Here is a 20,394-nt window from a genome sequence, read left to right on the forward strand (position 1 = left end):
CTGATGTGATGTTAGGTAGATCTTTTCACACAAAGAACGGTGACCGCAACATACAAACAAAGAACTTTGAAAGAGCTTTCATCAAAGAATTTTCAAAGCTTTCGAAACACGCACAGCAAATCTAATAATGTTTCTCTGCGTGGGTTTCTTAGTCGGCGAAATTTCATCTCGAAATGAAAAGATGTCAATCAAGCAAACAACAAATTCAACCAATGAAATAACTAATCAATCATCCAATTCATTCAACATTTACCTATTTATTCGTTTAATCACTCATTTGTTTAATTAAATAATTGTTTAATAGCACAATTATTCAAACAACCTATCTTTTGAAAGACCAACCGTTTAACTAGCCAATCAATCAATTATTTAAACAATCAGTCACTCAATCAATCAATCAATCACTCAATCAATCAATCAATCAATCAATCAATCAATCAATCAATCAATCAATCAATCAATCAATCAATCAATCAATCAATCAATCAATCAATCAATCAATCAATCAATCAATCAATCAATCAATCAATCAATCAATCAATCAATCAATCAATCAATCAATCAATCAATCAATCAATCAATCAATCAATCAATCAATCAATCAATCAATCAATCAATCAATCAATCAATCAATCAATCAATCAATCAATCAATCAATCAATCAATCAATCAATCAATCAATCAATCAATCAATCAATCAATCAATCAATCAATCAATCAATCAATCAATCAATCAATCAATCAATCAATCAATCAATCAATCAATCAATCAATCAATCAATCGATCAATCGATCGATCAATCAATCAATCAATCGTTCGTTCAACCAACCATCACATTCAGAACTGCTCAACAGAAGTGACTCTCCTTATATCAAGAATCCATCCAACTTATTCATCCATTTTCGCGTCTTCGACTTCACCTCGCACATCCCTGAATTCATCCGATGACGTCAGCATCAACAGCGATGACGACACACATTTGAATTTTTTCGACCTACAATTCATGCCGCGGGATAAAGTCATTCACGTTCAAAAGGTCTCTTCGTTATTTAATTTGAAGAATAATAAATCACAACGTATAAAACGAAAATCTTGAATAAGGCAACTTGAATATCAGCAATAAACTTTCTGCTAATTTCATACCTACGTTCTTATTATTTTTATTAACAGACTTAAGTTGTAGAGAATGTAGTAGAAAATGTAATAGCTTCTGAAAATATTATATTGTCTCTGTATTTGTTTTGCTGCTAAATATTATTCAATATAAAAAACGAAATGATTTGAACAATTAGATGGAGGGTGAATATTTAGGGTTGAGCATAGGAGGAGGTATAGGGGGGTGCAACAACAAGCACAACACCCCCATCTACATCACCAACCTCTGGACTGGTGGTTGTCTCTCCAAAACTAATCAACTTATGGTTCGCTCGTCTGCTCTCATTTCTTATTTATAAAATGTTCTATATAAATTCGATTAACCGTCAAAACAAAAGCAATTGTTGAGTGATAAATTGATTTTAAACATTATAAAATGCAATTTCCGTGAACTTACTAACGATGTCGTCTTAATTTAATTGAATTTCAAAGAAGGGAGACGTGCTGCTGTCGGTGAATGGAGTTGGTTTGCTAAACACAACGTACGAAGTGGCTGCCAGAACTCTGAAGTCGGCGTCAAAGAAAAGTTTCGTGAGCGTGCATATCTTGCAGGGTAGTGAAACATCAGATGGAAACGGCAACTTCACACCTTCCTGGAAGTTCTGGCTTGCTCTGCCGCAGTCAGCAACCATTCATTTTTAATGCCTATTCGCCGTAACGTCTAAAGTTGTTATTTTCAGTGCATTTTTGTGACGGTACGCACCGGTACGGCGTACCGTCACAACCTTTTCCAATGTGGAGGCAAAAATTATTGATTTTAACAATTTAAGTTGGTTAATTAAAAAATGAAATTGTTTTAGACATTTAGTATGTTTGCAGTTGCGATTTGGCTTGCATAGAGTACCGAGTATTTGTACGAAAAGTCAGTAAAACTCATTGCTTTAACCGAATAAGCACCGTTTTTGACGAAAAAATGACGTACTAAAGAAAAGAAGTCGTCAGCCAGATATATTGTTCCTCACGGTCAACAATGAAACATCGAAACATTTCAAACATTTCCCCCCCACCGGTCAACGTTTGACAAATGTTCAAAATTTAGAACGCCCCCTCTAAAATTGTCTAGATCCGCCACTGAGTACCAGCGCCTATTTTTGTAAAAAAAAACCCTGGTTTTTTTGTGTCAAAAGTCATTAAGTTTTTTTTTAAATACTGTGCATCTAATTTCTATGTAAGTAATAATAAAAATTAAACTTTTGAAATTTTCTCCAAACAGTTTCTGCTACTACCCACGCCGCGTTCACATAACAGTCACATCCAACACACTGGACTTCACGGTGACGGGTGGCTTCAAAATTAACTGCGGTCCTCTGCCCATCATCGTTGAAAGCCTCAAGGATCCATTCAGGCCCAACAAATTGAAGTTAGAAATGTTCACCGACTGCAGAAATCTACTCCGCTAACTTTAAGCTTACTAACCATGTGTCCTTTAAATGTTCCGAGATATATTATACCTCACATATAACCATGTAATGTGTCATATCCGTCTCGTAATTGATTTATGACAAAAAGGTTTAAATGCATTGTACACGATCAGAATGTCATCATAGTCACTCTAGCAAACATAACAAACATTACTTTAAAATATTCCAGTATTATAATTACTAATGACAAAAAAAACCACTGTCACAACTTAATTTTAAATATTTCAGAAGCGGCGACATCATACTATCCGTAAACGGCATCTCACTGGATGGAGCCACTCACGGCGACGCTGTGCGATTGATGACGTCATCACCCATCGACCAGTTGGAATTGGATGTTGTCTCCTGGCCTGGATCATCCGTGTAATAGTAGAATTGCTGAATTTTTCCAACGTTAAGAGAAACTGAAAAACTTTGTGACGCTAAAGTTGAAAACATTCAACTGTCGCATAACAGAAGTGTTACAATAACGAAACTATTTGAGTCTTATTCTATACATGTTTATTTATTAAAAGAAAATCGGAACGCATTCGAAGTCCTGTTCATTGTTCAACTAATCTTCGTCCATTTTTAACGAATAACATTTTTACTACTGCTTAAAAAGTTATTATATATTATTTATCCGCTGGTATTTTTGTTCTATACATGTATGTTCACATCGTTATTTAACAATTTTTATTCGAAATGAAGGCACAGATTGTATTATGTTTTTTACAATAAAGAATTATTTTCTTCATCAACGTCGGTTTAGTATTGAAACATATCAGTATTATATGTTGATTATATATTAAATACTATCGTTAATACTTAAATTATTATTTGAGTTGTTCATTTTTCATCAAATGATCAAAACTTTGAAATATATATATATATATATATATGATCGACTGGAATTTATATATATATATATATATATACATATATATACACATATGCATATATAATCTTCTTACCTGATAACAGTACATTAAATAAAAACAAGCTAAAGTTGAAAATTGTTGTTTATTTGAGAAAAAATTTTGTATACAAAAATTTATATAATACAGCTTGTACATACATATACATTATAATTATTACCATTATACCAAAATGATTACACACAAATTTACAGCATATTTAATAAATGAAGTTTAAAATTAATTAAAAGAACATCAATTCTTGCAGACTTGAAATATAGAAACGACTAGAGCCAGATACAGTGGGGTGAGTATGATTGAAAATGAGAGATGTGACAAATTGTTCAATTTCAAACAAACTAACAAGTAAAATGAAAACAATGCGATGGTGAAAAATGATGAAAAGAACATCTTGAAAGTGGCACTCTGTCTGCTGATGCTTCGAGATTGCAGTGAACGAATGTACATGATGATGATCAGATAGGCAAGCAGTCCACTGCAGACGAACATAGGTGTAAAGACGATGAACCAGGACATCTCCAAGACATCCTCCAACTTTAAAACCAGCAAAACCGACGAAAGAAGAATGCACACCAGATTGATCCACAGTTCGTACATCGTCATCCCTAACACTTTCGACACTTTGTCATACGACAAAAACATTATGTTTTATTTAATTTGAAAAATTTTACATGAAATCTATATTACAATGGCAAAGAATCTTACTGTTTAAAAAATTTCAAAAACGTTTACATTATATAGACGATAATGAAATTTGTTCACAATGTAAACAATAAAGAAACTAAAATTGAAATTTTTTAGTTTGTGTTTTTAACAATAAAATTTAATCAAAAATAGGTTATAAATTAACTGTATAAAAAAAATTTATTAGTTTTTAACTGAACAATTTGAGATGGTTTGTAAATAAACTTTGGTTCAATTTTTTACTAAGTTAACATTTAGTTTTTAATTATCACCAATGACAACAACCACCACAAAATTTACCTGCTTCCAATAGTACAACAAAATTATTCAAATATTCTTCTGAATTGCTGAAATATTATTTCAATTAATATTGCTCAATAATTATTAAAACGTTCAGTTTAAAATAGAGCTATTTATTTTTTTGACAAAATTTTCTGCGATCTAAATACTAGTTTTATAAAATTTGTGTGTTAAAAAATTAATCTATTATAAATATAATAATAATATTTTTGTTGTCTGTATATTTTTATATATATTATATATAAAATAAAAATATAAGAAGATATATATTCAAACAAATAAATAAATATAAAAATAATGTTTTTTTATTAATTGCAGTCAAATCTGTTTTTAATACCGAAATCCTACAGCACACACATGACATGACATATTTTATTTTAATTCATCAAATAAATCTTCATTTACCAAAAATATAATGAATTAAATAAATTTTAGAAGATAAAAATTAATTTCCACATAAAATTAAGAATGAATGATGTATCATTTGAGTTTGCTCCAAGAAACATGATGTTGGACTGGAGGAAAATAAGTTTGTTGCGCATATTAATTATAAATAACTATGGTAATAATAATTATACTAAAAAAATAATGTTAGCATATTTAAAACAATTGAAATAAATTTTATTATCATTAAAATTGGTTTCAGAATGGTATGTAGTTAGTTTTTTTTATAAAAGTAAAAAAGCTTCTTGAACTAAATAATGATTAAATGTTTGCAAAGGTTCTGTGAGTGTTGAACAGATCATTCAGAAGAAAGACTTTGAGAGCCTGCAAGAGAATATAATGAATGTGGCATTCATTAATGTTCACAATGAATTTGTATGTTTTATATTATTATTTATCTATCTATGTTAGTATAAAACTATAATAAATAACCACAACAATGACTGTTATGTCATACTATTATGAATAATTTTATTCTTGGCTTTTAAATTTTTTTTTTATTTAACAATTTCTTGTAGTTTGTTTAATTTTCTATACTTTTCAGAATTTGCAAAAAATCGATCCAACATTGGTGAAACTGTTCCAACTTGCTCAGCTTATCATTGAATACTTGATGGTTATTGTTGCAGCAACTATTTTAAGCTAAATTTTATCAATCCTATTTATTAATTCAATCTACAATTAATTTTAAATAGTTTTAAATATATAAATGAAATTGATATGACAAATGATCTCCTTAATTAATTTAACTTAGCACACTCAAGAATATTTTGTTACAAAACTCCAAGAAAACATTCAGGTAACAGATAAACTGAACAAGGTTGTTTAATTCTTCAAGCATTTTCTATAACTTGGTTGGAGATGAATTTTTTAATAATTTATGATAATTAAATCATTTTTAGAAATGCTCAGCGTGTGCTGAAGAGATAAAAATTTTGAGAGATGACCTTCAAAAGTTCAAACTGGAAAGTCACAATCGCAAGAAGATTATCATAACTCAGCAGAAACTTTTGAAACATGGCGTCAACTCGTATTTCCAAGTGTGACGTTTCATCATTTCATTGTTTTTTTTTAATTTGTTTATTTAAAACGCATCTACTTGTAATTTTATATCTTTATATAACTGATTTCCTTTTCACTTTTTTTTCGCAGTGTCCATATTGTTCGAAAGAGTTCATGAGTGAAATATTCTTACAAAGACACATGTTGAAGAGACACAACGCTGACAGCAAGACAGCACTTCAAGAAAACACGAGTGCCCTGCGAACTCTAGAAAGTGAAAATGAATCACTGAGAAATGAAGTGAAGACCCTGAATGGTAAGTTACAAGAGGAAGTTCTCAAACATAAGAAGAAGGTGGCAGTTGCGGTAGTTGGATTTTTCAGTTTTGTTCATTTTAATGCACTTCCGCAACTGTTTGGTTGTATTTGATTTAATTAATTAATTGATATCTCCTACTGCTGTAGGAGTGTTGCTGGTTCTATGCTGATAACTTTTCTTCATGATGTCACAGGTAAAAGATGAAAATCAAAGTGAAAAATATAATGAGAAAATGTTGAATGAGCTGAAGGATTCCCACCAAGTTTGTCATATCCTACTCAATTAATATTCAACTCTTCATTAACTTTTTTGTTGAATTAATTGGATCTGCTTTTTAGCTCATCTAACATTATCATCGTTCATCATGAGTTTTGTCGTTCGTTTCAAGTTTTTGTGTTTAAGTTGGAAATATCAGCAAATGATAACGCACGCTCGACGCTGGTGGTGAGGAATTCAATGAACATTTATAAAACATTTGAATTTTCTGACGTTTACACCCCAATTTGATCTTTCCTATTCACGCCGATCGCTTAATTCCAATTAAATGCTGGTAGTTACTCAGCGAACTTGTCTTGATGTGATGTACGGTATCACGTTTATTTCATCATCCCTAGAAATGTTGTAATCAATTTACAATCTTTATGGACTGTTTACATTGCTACTGTTTTTTCTTGTTTTTAAAACCATTTCTAAATTGTTGAGCAGTTTGTGGTGTATGTTATAATTTTAAATGTTCTCTTCTCTCCCTACAATTGCTGTGAGCCGAAGTATGACGTGAATGTGGCATGAACATAATATGAAATTTCAATCTCTGCTTAATATTTTTCAACTATATACCCTTACGAAGTGAATTTAAAATAATGTTAACACCATAGAAAGAGTTAGAGGAACTCGAGAGAAACTTTCGAAATCAAGTCAAATCGGTGGAGATGGAAAGGTCGGAGGCTGAGAAGGCTCTTGCAGTTCTACAAAAAAGATTGAGTAAATTAAACATATATCACTTAATATATATTAATCATGAAATTAGGAATTGAAATATAGTAGGTTGCCTTTTACTTATCAATAGTAAAAATAGGCCCAACAATTAATATTCGTTTCTTTTATTTTCAGTGAAGCGTATATTAGGAAGAATAAGAATACAAAAATCAATTTTACTTTAACATTCCATGGTTACAATTAATAAGTCCTATTGATAATGATAAAAAAATAGTTTTATTAGTTTACAAATGAATGAACCAGGAAATGGAAACTTTATTCTGGCCTCGACGGAGATGAACGACCTTCAGAAACAGCGCGAGGAGGTGGCCCTCCTGAAAGAACAACTGACCTCTCAGTTGAAGACAGCTTCTGGCGACGGCAAACATTTTGTGGAGTCTGTGGCAGCCACAGAAGAACATTGGAAGAGAGAGCTGCAACATGTTGAACAATTGTACAAACAGCAAGTTCAACGGCTTCAGGAACAAGTGTGTAGTTATTAAAAACGTGTGCAGTTTATATAAAAAGACATTGGAGAACGATGTTACTAATGTTCAGTCATATCGTGGTTTCTGGTCATATTAGGTTGATAGGAATTAAGACCATCATCGTCCATTCAAAATGTTCATTTTTTTCAACAATTACTTCTCTTAGGTGAAAAATTTGAAACTATCTAACAAGAACTTAGTGAAAAGGTTTGAAGAAAGGCCACAAATAAATTCGGAAGTTGCATTCTTAAAAAATATCTCCGAAAAAAACAAAAAAATTAAAAGTGTGCAAATAACTACAACAACAAAAATTATTGACGATGACAAAACAACCGGAAAACCAACAGGAAATGTGGTTAAGTCACAAAAAAACAAAATTACTGTTGATAGCGATGATGACGTCATCAATGTTCCCGTAGCCTCAGTCAGAAGGAGGATGATGAATGAACAGTTGGAAGAAATGAACAGTGCAAACATTCTTCCTCCTCCTCCTGCTGCTGCTGCTGCTGATGTTGCCTATGATGTTCCTAAATTGTCAGGTTTCGTCATCACCCAGTCTCTTATCAATCAATTGCTTCTGCATATCATTTTTTACCGTTTTTTGTAATAATTTTGATTGAATATTATTTTGTATAAGTTATATCTTATAGTATTTACAATTAGTTAATAAATTAATTTGGACGCTGCTGACTCCAATGCACATTTAACATTAGTATTTCCTTACTATTTTTTTATTATGTAACTTTGACACGTTTAGCATTAACAGACTGTTACTTTTGTAACTGTGTTCTTTAAATATAGTTTATTTGTAGAGTCATAGCTATATAGTAATAACTGACTGATATTGACGAAGATGAATATAATGTATGAAAAGAAGTTGAGGCAGATGAAAGAAGACTGCAGGCGGCCAGGACGCAAGTACAACAGGAGCTACAACTCCGTCTCGATAGATTAGGAGTTGAGGTTGGCAATGGCAAGTTGACATCATTAGAATTACTAATATAGCTTCTCTCGATCTAATACTACCATCACTAACGAAACGATAGTTACTTCAAACGCTATAATTCGCATTGCTACTTTAAACAGTAATTCAAACTAAGCGTTTAACATTGTTTTGTTGTAGTTTGGTAGTTCATTTTTATGTTTATGAGCAGTAGAAAATGTAGTATTAAAATAAACCTAAACCACGGAACACTCGGCGCAGAACATGCGGATCAGTGATGAGGCGTTCAAGAGCATCTCAAGCACCATACTCACTCAGAGGATGGATTGGTTCAAGGTACTTCTACTTCTTTTTCACAACTTTTCGAACATGTAATTTTTATTAGTGAATGGATGTGGCAAACATTTTAAAATTAATTTTTTATTGATTAATTGGATTTTCGGTGAATGATATTTTTTTATTTAATTTTTGTAGAATCTGCACGATTTTGAAAAGATTCGAAATCATTACGATGTAATGTTTGATAAGCTAGTTGGCGAGCAGTTGCAACAACGTAGCAAGAGGTCAGTTAGTAGAACATACATGCTTCACGATCAGCCATTCTCGTTGAACCTCCAATAAATTTTACAATGTCATCTTGAATATAAGTTGGTTTCAGATATAGATTGTCCAATTTTTAACCAATGGCAGCACTGAAAAGAAAGATGGCGATGATGATGTTGACGTTGAAGATGATGTTGATGATGATGATCTCTCTATCAGTGAAGATTTTGTTAGAAACATTCAAAAACATCAGCAACAACAATTACAACAACGACAACAACAACAACGACGACAGCAGCAACAACAATCACAGCAACAACAATTACAGCAACAACAAAACCATCAACTCCGCCTTGAATCATCTAGAATGCGACCTGCATCTGCAACAACAAATTCACCTGATAATGGTCGAGTCACAAAATTGGTAGATGATGAAAGTGACTGGGATGAAATAAGGTCATTCATTTATTCATTTATTCATTCATTCGTTCGTTCGTTCGTTCATTCATTCGTTCGTTCGTTCGTTCGTTCGTTCGTTCGTTCGTTCGTTCATTCATTTATTCATTCGTTCATTCGTTTGTTCGTTCGTTCGTTCGTTCGTTCATTCATTCATTCATCCATTCATTTATTTATCTATTTAGTTATTTGTGAATTTATTTATCAACTTTTTATTCATCTTCTCATTTAAAAGTTTTACATGTCAAATGTTCTCTTATGGATATTTTGTTTATTCTTGAGAAGAAATACCTACCAATGGCATCTAACTTTTCAGTACAACTTGTATGTAATCGTCAGCTAATAAGAATGCTTTGTCTGCAAGTATTTCACGTCTCTACAAATATTTAAGTTCGATTGACCAGGCATCCAACTAACGAACCAACCAACCAATCAACAAACCAATCAATGAACCAACCAACCAATCAACCAACTAATCAACCCATTAATCAACCAACCAATCAACCAATCAACCAACCAGTGATCTCCCAGTAGATGAAAAGACCAGTCAGCAGCACAATTTTAACGAAGCTCTTAAAAAAGCTCCAAGTTTGATATCTGAAAATGTAATTATATTTATTTTCATCATCTCCAGGCTTTCAATCTGTTTCTTTTTTTTACTTAGCTATTCATATCTGACAGGCGCAGAGCTGTTCGCAGAACGAATCTTACTTTTAAATTAATGCCTAGCGCCACAAAGACTTTACCATACGACGTATTCACACACACACACACCTACTCTGACATCACTCAACCTGCAAGCAGATACCGCACCATACTCACGAAACTAACTGAATATGAATAAATAGAAAGTTTTGTTGCAATGTTTAAAATTTATGAAAGAATTTTCAAGTAAAGTTGAAAACATTGGCAAATATTTCATGAGATCTAATGAGAAATATTGCATTTGGCGTGCATTGCTTTATATAATGGGTGAGAGAAATCGCGTTCAGAATCACAGATTAAAATGATTTCAACGCTAAACATTTTGAATTAAAAGTTATTATTTTAATATTATTATTAAAAAAAATAATTGAAATTGAACATCGTGAACACTCAACAGTCAGATGTTTCTTCGATAATTTCTCTGGACACCTATGTGTACAAACCATCGTCCAGTCGCGATAACCCATCAGGTCATTCGCTTTTGCATTTCACATTACATCTTCAGATATCAGGACATTTGCTTTCTTTTATTATTTTTCTTTTACATTTTACATTATCAAATAAGGCTTAATAAATCATACTTCTGAGAAATAATTAAATGAATTTTTTCAAGTTTAAGTTAGAGTTTGTCCACCTCAAACTTGCTATGAAAATTATTCGAAGTAACAAAGTAACGTTTTAAGAAGCTGTAAAGCGAACATGAACGTTTTAGTTGAACAGTGAAAAAACGTGTTTCATTGATTGATTTGTTTCATTCACTTATTCTTAACACATTGGTTTTAATGGTTTTATATGCATTGTTTAATCAATACGTTATTTATTTATTTTTTTAATTTTTTTTTATATAATTTTTTTTGCATAAAATTCTAGCGGTTTGCTTAATAATTAATAAATTGCATTAATGTTATATCGCATAGTGACTGGAAGGAAAAAAAATTCAGTTACATTTTCGGATGGAATCGCTTCCAATGAAGAAACTAACAGTTTCTGATAGCTCATTCAATTGTTGCGGACACAATTATTATAATTTCGTCTAAAAATTAAATAAATTAATAAATTTTCTCGTATAAATTCAATTATAATAAATTAATGTAAAATATTAATTTGTTTTTTCTTACTCAAAATTTACTCAAAAATTGACACGTCGTATTAGCAATAATTTCATAGACTATGGATATTCACTATTAATGTTGTGAATGCAGGATTTCAAAGCTGAGAATCCAATTGGGTTATCGTGAAATAGTGTACAACTAAGTTGGTATGGGACAAGGATTTTATTATTAACTGTACCAAACTTAGATTTATTATAATATATCTTGATATAATATATATCCATGGATATATATATTCATGTATCTATCGAATACATTGATTTACGCAACTTATACTATACTAGGGGTAAAATGTATCAATTTAAAAGATAAAAAAAGAGGAGCCAGAAAAGTCAAACTGGCAGAAAAATTAAGGTGTATTCGTATATTATTGTAGTTGAGTACATTCGTATGTATGCACTACCATAAAGACAACAATAAATTTATTAGGCTACCCTTTTAATAAAACTCATAAAGTTGATGGGTGCTGCAAGCGAAAATTTGTTTTTTTTTCAGTATCTGTATGTGGCATGAATTCTAGGTGTAGGTATTCTAAGTATATGGGTGCGGTGTGTAAGACTAAACCTTTATGCATACATGGCTGAAATTATATTCAGCTTTGAACAAAAGTTAAAAAAGCCAAATTTGGCTTTTACGTAAAAGCAAGTATGTATTGATTATTTTAATAGATTAATTTTTAAATATCATAAATAAATAAATATGCCGATGATTTTATTTTCGAATTATTTTTAATTCCACGTTATTTCTGCTTAATTTGAATTAAAAATTACATGCAAATAAAATAATTAAAGTTTTAATTAAATTTTTGCAACTGCAACAATTCGATCAGGATGAATGATTTTTTCAAAGATTCCTTCTCTGATCAGCAGCAGACGACTCCTCACCACCACCACCAGCCCCACCGTACGACTTGGAGCGACTTTTGTGAACATCACGCATCATCTGCGGCAGAAGAATTTGCCTGGTACGTCAGCCAGTATCTTCAGGACAACCCACAATATGCTGGACAACATTTTGGTGAAAAATTTACAGAATATTTTCTTCATCATTTTGATTCCTCCATCCTCACCTTGAGAATCATCAAAAGTGGGAACCATCTTCTCAGGAGTTCGTCCACTTTTTCAAATGTCGAAAGAAAGTTTGTTATTTCTTTATTTTGTTTGATTTGGGAATATAATTTGGTTCAATTTTATTTGCAAGAAATGACTTCTTAATCCTTAATCATTAAGGCTTAATGGAATGTGTAAAAAGTTTTTCAAGTTATTTCTTTTTTATAAATATCAAGTAACAGCATTCTATTTTATTCATAAATTCGTATTTCAACAATAAGTATTGGACGTCCATCTCCAACAAAATCCGATCCATCACATGACGCTCGGGTCCAAAAGCTAAGAAACTTTAGCTTGATATCATCAAATGATTCATTTGAAGGAAGTCAGTTGGACCTAGGTGCAACATCAAGCAAATCAAAGATTCCTGTTATTGGAAGCAGCAGCAACAAGATGACCAAGTCATTTTTAAATAAAAGCAACAGCAAGAGTAATGGTACTAGTTTTAAGAGTTTAATAAAGAATGGTTCATCATCATCAAACAAGGCACATCAGAACATCAACAAATCATCTGTGGACAGAGACATGTTGTTCCACTCTCAGAAACAGCATACCATTTCATTTTTCCATAAGTTTGCTTTTAAATCAAGAAAATATGTGAACACTAAGCCTTTGAAGAACTTATTCAACAAACATTTTCATGATTTTAATCTTTCTCAAGACAAAACTAAGTCGTCGTCATCATCACAATCATCACCAAGCGGCAGCAGCAAACAACAACGAATCAATCAAACCAACATTCTAGAAAAATTAGTTTCATCAACTTCATCATCCTCCCTTCCAAAGATGACAAAATTGTTAGTGGAATGTTTGAAGGAAGGAGGAATGAGCTTGTTGACTGAGGATGAAACATCTGGAGACCCCAGGTGGCTCAAGTGCAAGGTTGTCCTGCTGAAAACAGTTGCTGGTGATTTCTTTGAAGTCTATGCTCCACCAAAAGTTAGTGTTGCTTGCACTGTATGCTTTGTTTGCTTTAAAAGTTTGTATCATGTATTATTTCCATTGTTTTTTGTTCATGCATCTATTGATAATAGATGCTCATTTACTTGATAATTGAGATGAAAATTTTTGATGCAATAAAAAAATTTTGGTGATGGTGGTTTCTCTTCTTTCTTTTTTTCCTATTTGTCGTTATTAAATGTATTCTTCAAAACACTAAATGTATCGTATGTGCGAGTGTGTACATTTTTATGTCTATGTACACACGTGTGTACATAGTACATTAGTAGGTCTATGTACATACATTTATACACTTTACATACATGCTCATATATATTTGCAGTCTCTGAAGCCATATACAGGCTTGTTCTGCTGCCTCATTAGTGAAGTTAGACATACAAATGATTTAGAACTACCTGAATGTCCACACACATTTGTTATCAAGGTTATTTATTGTTATCATCGTCATTTCTTTCCTAGTGTTATTTGTTATCAAGTTTTCTGATCATTTTAATGTTATTCATTAATTCATACCTGGTCTGTCATCATAAATCATTTATACTTTTTTAATTAATGTCAGTGGTTTCGTCATCACTTTTATCATCACGTTCTATCATCATCTCCATCTACCACCATCATCATCTTCAATAATAATCATCATTAATCATCGTAATTGACCTTTTTTAAACTAGTGTATTTGTCATCATAATCATCATAGTCGTTATTGTCATCATCATATTCGTAACAGTCATTGTCATCATCATCTTCTTCTTCTTCCTCATCATTATCATCATAATCATCGTTATCATCGTCATACAGGGTCAGCTGTGCCAGGAGTTCGTCTTTCAGTTGAAGAGTGATGACGATTTGAGAGATTGGATGGCAACATTCCATGCATATCAGCAGCAAAACGGGTATCATCATCCTTTTCATCATCATCTTCATCTTCGTCATTTTCATCATCGACATTATTATCATCAACGTTATCATTATCACCCACCTTTACCATCATCGCCCTCATCCAATCGTCATCGTCATCATAAGCGTTACCATCAGGAAACATTTGAATCCAAATAAACTATGCTTAACAGTGGCACAAGCAGTAGCAGTAACAACCTCAAAAATGACAACAACAATAATGTCTCTGCGACGTCAGCAGCGGTTGCAGCAGCGGTTGCAGCAGCACAACCTCCTCTCCCTCATCATCGTTTCTCATCATTCATGACAAGCAGATCTTCTGCAACGGCAGCAGTATCACTTGTAGATTCGGAGTTTGTTCTTCTCAGTGGAAGCAGTGCTGGTTGGTTGTGCTACTTTCATTTCATGAAAGGTTTTTAAGTCAAGACTTAGTCTTCAATGATTGCAACAAATTCAATTTTATTTATTTATTTCATTCGATGTATTCATCTAAGAAATATCTATTCGAATGACTTAGCATGAGTTTTCCTGTATTTTTATGAAGGTACTCGGAATGCACACACGTTACCAATATCGGCATCATCATCAATGACCTCATCGTCGTCGTCGTTATCACAAAACATTAGGAGGCTGTCCACACCAATTGATGCTGCTACTGTCAACACCACCAACAGTAGCAGTAATATTACTACTACTTCGAGTACCACAGTTACTACATCATCCGCAACAAAAAATTCTTTCTTGCCTGTTCACAAGCTGAACAAAGCGACCAAAAATGTCAATTCTGCAAGTAGTAATATTATTTTTTTTACAAAATCAACTACTGTTAGCGCTACTACTACAAATACAACTGCAACTGCAATTACTACTACTTCTAATACTTCTAGCACCAGCAGCATTACTGTCGCAAACACTGCCACAGCTATAAACAGCAGCACTAATATTTCAAGTGCCACAAACAGTTCAAGTCATAGTCCAGGCAGTGTTGGTAGCAGGAGTGTGTTGAAGTTGAATGCAATAGGAGCAAGCAGTTCTCAAGCAAGCACCTCTAGAAGCACCTTTGGTTTGAAGAGATCCTCAAAGGTGCCACAAAGTGGTCTTGTACAGTCACTTATTGGCAAATCAACACAGGCCACGTCTGACAACACCAACAACATCAACACATCTAATAGCAGCAGTAGTGTTTTAATGCCGTCAACATCTGCAACAAGTACTCAACAAAGTTTTGCAATGTTGAGCGGCAACAGCAACAAACACCATAGCAACAGTACCAATACCAACAACAACAACATTATTTTGAATGATTGTCCATGGTTTCACGGCATGATAACGAGAATGGAGGCAGCTCGGCTGGTTCTTCAACAGCAACAACTGCTGCAACAAGTTCCTCAACACTCTCAACAGGCAACCCAACAGCAGAACAACAACAACAACAACATTCCAGCCAACCTTCAAGGAATATTTCTCGTTCGACAGAGTGAGACTCGCATGGGAGAACTGGTCCTCACATTTAACTTTCAATCAAAGGCCAAGGTTGTCAGCATAATTTTTTAATCTGCTGTGTTTATAATTAATGTGACATCAGATTTGCTTTAAACATAATGTGATGCTTTTTACTATTTATTGTTGAATTTAATGGCTAACTCATTCAATTTCTTCTATTTTTTACATCGCAACTGATGCTCTTAACAAAATCTATTTGATCTTTCCAGCATCTACGAATGACCTTGAACTCTGGGGGAGAATGTCACGTGCAACACTTGACCTTTCCAACTATCTTTGACATGCTGGAACACTTCAAGGTTAATCCCATTCCACTGGAGACTGGAGGACTGTCTGACGTCACCCTCACCAGCTATGTCCTCTCACAAAAAGTTCTCTCGTTGAGAAATCATCGAACATCTCAGAGACAGCAAAATCTTGGTGGTGGTGGTGGTGGTGGTGGTGGTGGTGGTGGTGGTGGTGGTGGTGGTGGTGGTGGTAATCTGAGTGAGAGTAGACATGGTCGTCAGTTGCCTGGCAACCGAGTTAATGGATTGGTTAACAGCAACATGGTACTCAGTGTTGATGATGTTAACGTTAATAATAATCTTAATAATAGTAATAACAATAATAACAGTCAGTCAAGTCAATCTTCAAATAGCAATACTGGTAGTACTTCTGTTACCACAATCACCACACCACATGAAGCCACTAGATCAACCACAACAACTACAACGTCAAATACCAGATTGCCTGTGATAACATCTATGTCCTCAGGTGCTGTGGCTGGTGTTGCTGGTGGTGGCGTTGCATCTGTGGTTGTGAGTGGGTCTGTGAGGTTGAGGATTGAAGAGGTGGTGGAGATGATGATGATGAACCAATCAAGTAGTGCTGCTACATCGTCGTCATCATCCTCCTCATCATCTTCTTCATCTTCATCAGCCAACAGAGCTGTAGAGAACACTTATTCATTTGTTTAAGTCGTTTGTTTGTTTTGTTTGTTTTTTTATGTTATTTAGAAAGCATTTTCTGCTATCGGCTTTTGTGTTTGATATTCATTTTCTATAGTCACAAATTTGTAATCAATTTATTTTTCCTGTAATTTCACCGTCCTAGATTCATTTCATAATTCACTGTTGCTTTTCATTTGTTTTATAAACTTCTCAAGTCTCAATTATGGAAAAAATTAGTTAAGATCAACCAGCAAATTGTCAACATGACAGAATTTGATCTGACGATACTGCAAAATAGATCTAATTCAGAATGCAATGCTTACAGGGTTTTCCTCAGTTTAAAATTTTTTCCACCATTATATTCATGACGACGCCGTAGTTGGAAATTGAACCCGTTACCTGCGACACCACTACTAACATATTTGTTATCACTAACAATCTTGCAGTATATGTGTGTGTGATGTCTTTATTACGCTTATATACTTACTAGTTTGATATTATTATTATTTCTTCAGCGCATTATTATTTGTGTTTTATTTAGAATTTTGAGCGCTATTTTAAAATTGTTCTTCATTTTGTATGTTGATTTTTATTTATTTTTCTTTTTTTTTGTTCCCTTACATCTAATCAAATTGTTTTCTTCTATCTTATCACTGCTTTGCTGTTTGATAGCTGCCGCCGTCACATTTCAAGTCACTCGTTTTATTTACCTTTTGCAGTTTATTTTCCTCCCTGTGATTCATTCTTCGTTTATTCTTGTTCATTTTCAATTTCTTATCAGTCGTAAACAATTTTATCTTGTTCTAAATGTAGTCACCGGTTTTAACGTTGGATTTGATATTTCATTTTTTAAACGAACGCAATATTAACATAAGTTGCCCGGATATTATTGTTAACTTTAGTTAATTAAATGATTAATTAGTTGATTAATTAGATGATTAATTGATTAATAAATTTTACATTATTACTTTTGTTATTATTTTTGGCAATTAATTATTATTATTATTGTTTATTTCTGTGACAATATTTTCAAATGTTTGTTTTTTTGAGTTAATGTATTAAACTTTTGTCAGCCTATTTTAGCATTGTTAAACTGTTTTGTGATTTCAATTCATTGTGATATATAAATATATAAAATTTATTTTCCATGATTATCAGTCATCCATCTTTTTTCATTTTTCGTCATTTTTTTTTGTTTTTTTTTATAGCTCTTTGTTGTTTTTATTGCTTTTATTGTTAATTTTCTTGACGGCTTTTATTATTTTGTGGAGTTTTTTATTTTATAAATTACTATTGGTTAATTTTTTAAACACTTTCTTGTTTATAATTTCATGTAAAGATTATTTTCGAATTTTGTAGAGTTTGTAGGAACACAATTTTATTGTAGTTATAATTTGTTTCATTTTACTTTCCCTGGTTTAAAACGTCAATCGTAATGTATATTTTTGGTTCTTTTTTCGATGTTCGTAAATTAATTTTCCTTTTTATTTGAAATTTTGAAACACGATTGAGTTACTTTTTTTGCTGAGCTATTAACCCCATGTACGTTATACCAGTGGTGCAGTTGAAGATTGGAAAGCATGGAAATGTAGTCTATAGATTGCTCTATCACGTTTCTGTTACACTGGAAGCAATGGCAGTACGGACGACAAACATTCTTTATTATATTTCATAATTGAAGTCATTTATGTAGCAGATGGATATTGGCTGGGTGGATGGGGTGATTATCTAGTTAGACGAAAGCCTTCTAGTCAAAATTAAACTGCTATAGTTCAATTTCTAGTCTAAAATTTCTTGTGGGATGAAGGGGTAATTATCTAATTAAACAAAAGCTTTCTAGTCAAAATTAAACTGCTATAGTTCAATTTCTAGTCTAAATTTTTTTGTTATAAGTTCTTTAAAAAGCGTGAAAGATTAAATTATGGTCATATGCTGTCTTGAATAGTGAACATTGAAATTAGGATTATTGTATTTTGAGTTGTTGCTGTAGTAGTTTTGGTTAAAACTTAGATACAAATTGAAATCAGCAGCAATTATTTCGTTAAATTTATTCCGAAGTGATTTCTATTCGTCATCCATTTGCACTCTCTTCATATGGTTTTATCATTATTATTATATTATCATTTGAGATCACGATTAATGTTATCATTGTTGTTATTTTGTAATGTTATGATCATGTAAATGTCATTTCATTATTGACGGATCATCATTTCTCAGCATATAGCCATCATGTCAGACAGACTGTTACACAATTTTTTTCATCTATATATAGCAATGTTGATGACGATGATGTTTGCAATGGTAATGGCTATATAATGTATCATATATTATATTTTACTCTTTCAAATACATCACAGCTGATGAAATCACGAACGCCATTTTCAATACTGAGGCTGATCAATGATAAATGATTTGCATACAGGGAAATATGATGATGGTGGTGATGATTATGTTTATGATAATAATAATAATGATGGTGATGATGATGGCTTAGTGATTACGGTAATGGTGACTGATACGTTCTTAAGTGTTTTTGGTAATTTTGTTTTTCAAAAGATTAGTTATTAGATGATATGAAATTTTAATGTCTTGTAGATAGTAACTAACTCACTCCTACTTTAATTGATCCTAAAACGATTGTATCATGTGAGCTTTAATATTATTATTCATTCTCATTCTGTTCTGCTATTATTATTGCTATTGTTTAAATCATATATTAAGAATAATAATTTTATCATTATTATTATTATTGTTGTTATTAATGTCATTGTTGTTGTTTACTGTGATTTTATTTTTTTATTTTTTAAAGAAATAAATGCTAGCAATCAATCATTTGGTTTGTTGCAGAAATTAATTAACAATGACTACGCTTAGTAGTCGATCGAATGGTGTTAGTTTGTAAGTTCACGGGAGTTGAGTTCCTGTGCGTTCGAACCAAGTCACTGCGAAACGGGATCAGACGTCATTACTCATTACACTATCCTTTCGCATGGTATTGTTATGCATCGAGTACTAGAACGTGGAGTCAAAATTGAAAATTTCTGTGAGAGGTCTTAAAATTTGGTAAAAAGAAGATGGTGAGTTTTTTGGATTATGATATGTTTCTTGCAAATTTTGCTATTTGAAGCAGTGTTTAAAAACTTATTATACAATACAAAACATCGCTGCATTTTTGTATTATTACGTAAAAATATCCGTTCGTACAACATCTTGTTGTTTAAAATGTTGCCATTGGGTCTTGTTGCCTTTCATTCAGTTATTTGTGAAGTATTATTATCGTTCATTTATCAACGTTTGTTTTTTTTATTCATCTGCGTCGATATTTTGAGAATTTGGTTAAGTCTTGTCAATCAAAATATTATTTCATTTGATCAATCGTTAGTTTACACGTGACCATAGTTATTTTTGTTTTTTCTTATTCTTTTTCGCAAACGAAACAACAATGCTATTATTGTTGTCGTTGTTGCTGTTGTCACTATTATTAAAATTATAATTATTGTTGTTAATGATGTTGTTGTTGTTGTTTTTG

The 20,394-nt window shown here is 32.2% G+C and overlaps 3 protein-coding genes across 3 annotated transcripts; 2 read left to right on the forward strand and 1 right to left on the reverse strand.

Annotated features, from left to right (window-relative positions):
* Positions 1-1,293: 1,293 nt before the first annotated feature.
* Positions 1,294-3,389, forward strand: HELRODRAFT_191023 (hypothetical protein; the record flags this gene model as incomplete). The annotated part of the gene is made up of 4 exons (XM_009016096.1): positions 1,294-1,422; positions 1,589-1,776; positions 2,370-2,516; positions 2,806-3,389. 4 exons carry the CDS (start codon positions 1,294-1,296, stop codon positions 2,942-2,944), a joined length of 603 nt encoding a protein of 200 aa, XP_009014344.1. The 3' UTR covers positions 2,945-3,389.
* A 339-nt stretch (positions 3,390-3,728) lies between these two features.
* HELRODRAFT_75869 (hypothetical protein) lies at positions 3,729-4,136 on the reverse strand (the record flags this gene model as incomplete). The annotated part of the gene is made up of 1 exon (XM_009016097.1): positions 3,729-4,136. The coding sequence occupies one exon, from the start codon at positions 4,134-4,136 to the stop codon at positions 3,729-3,731; it is 408 nt and encodes a 135-aa protein (XP_009014345.1).
* Positions 4,137-15,726: 11,590 nt separating this feature from the next.
* On the forward strand, positions 15,727-16,304 carry HELRODRAFT_152971 (hypothetical protein; the record flags this gene model as incomplete). The annotated part of the gene is made up of 3 exons (XM_009016098.1): positions 15,727-15,783; positions 15,850-15,963; positions 16,143-16,304. Coding segments are annotated over 3 exons (333 nt in total), but the record flags the coding sequence as incomplete, so codon positions are not given.
* Positions 16,305-20,394: the final 4,090 nt, after the last annotated feature.

This window comes from Helobdella robusta (genome assembly GCF_000326865.2).
Source record: "Helobdella robusta unplaced genomic scaffold HELROscaffold_17, whole genome shotgun sequence".
Lineage (NCBI taxonomy): Eukaryota > Metazoa > Annelida > Clitellata > Rhynchobdellida > Glossiphoniidae > Helobdella > Helobdella robusta.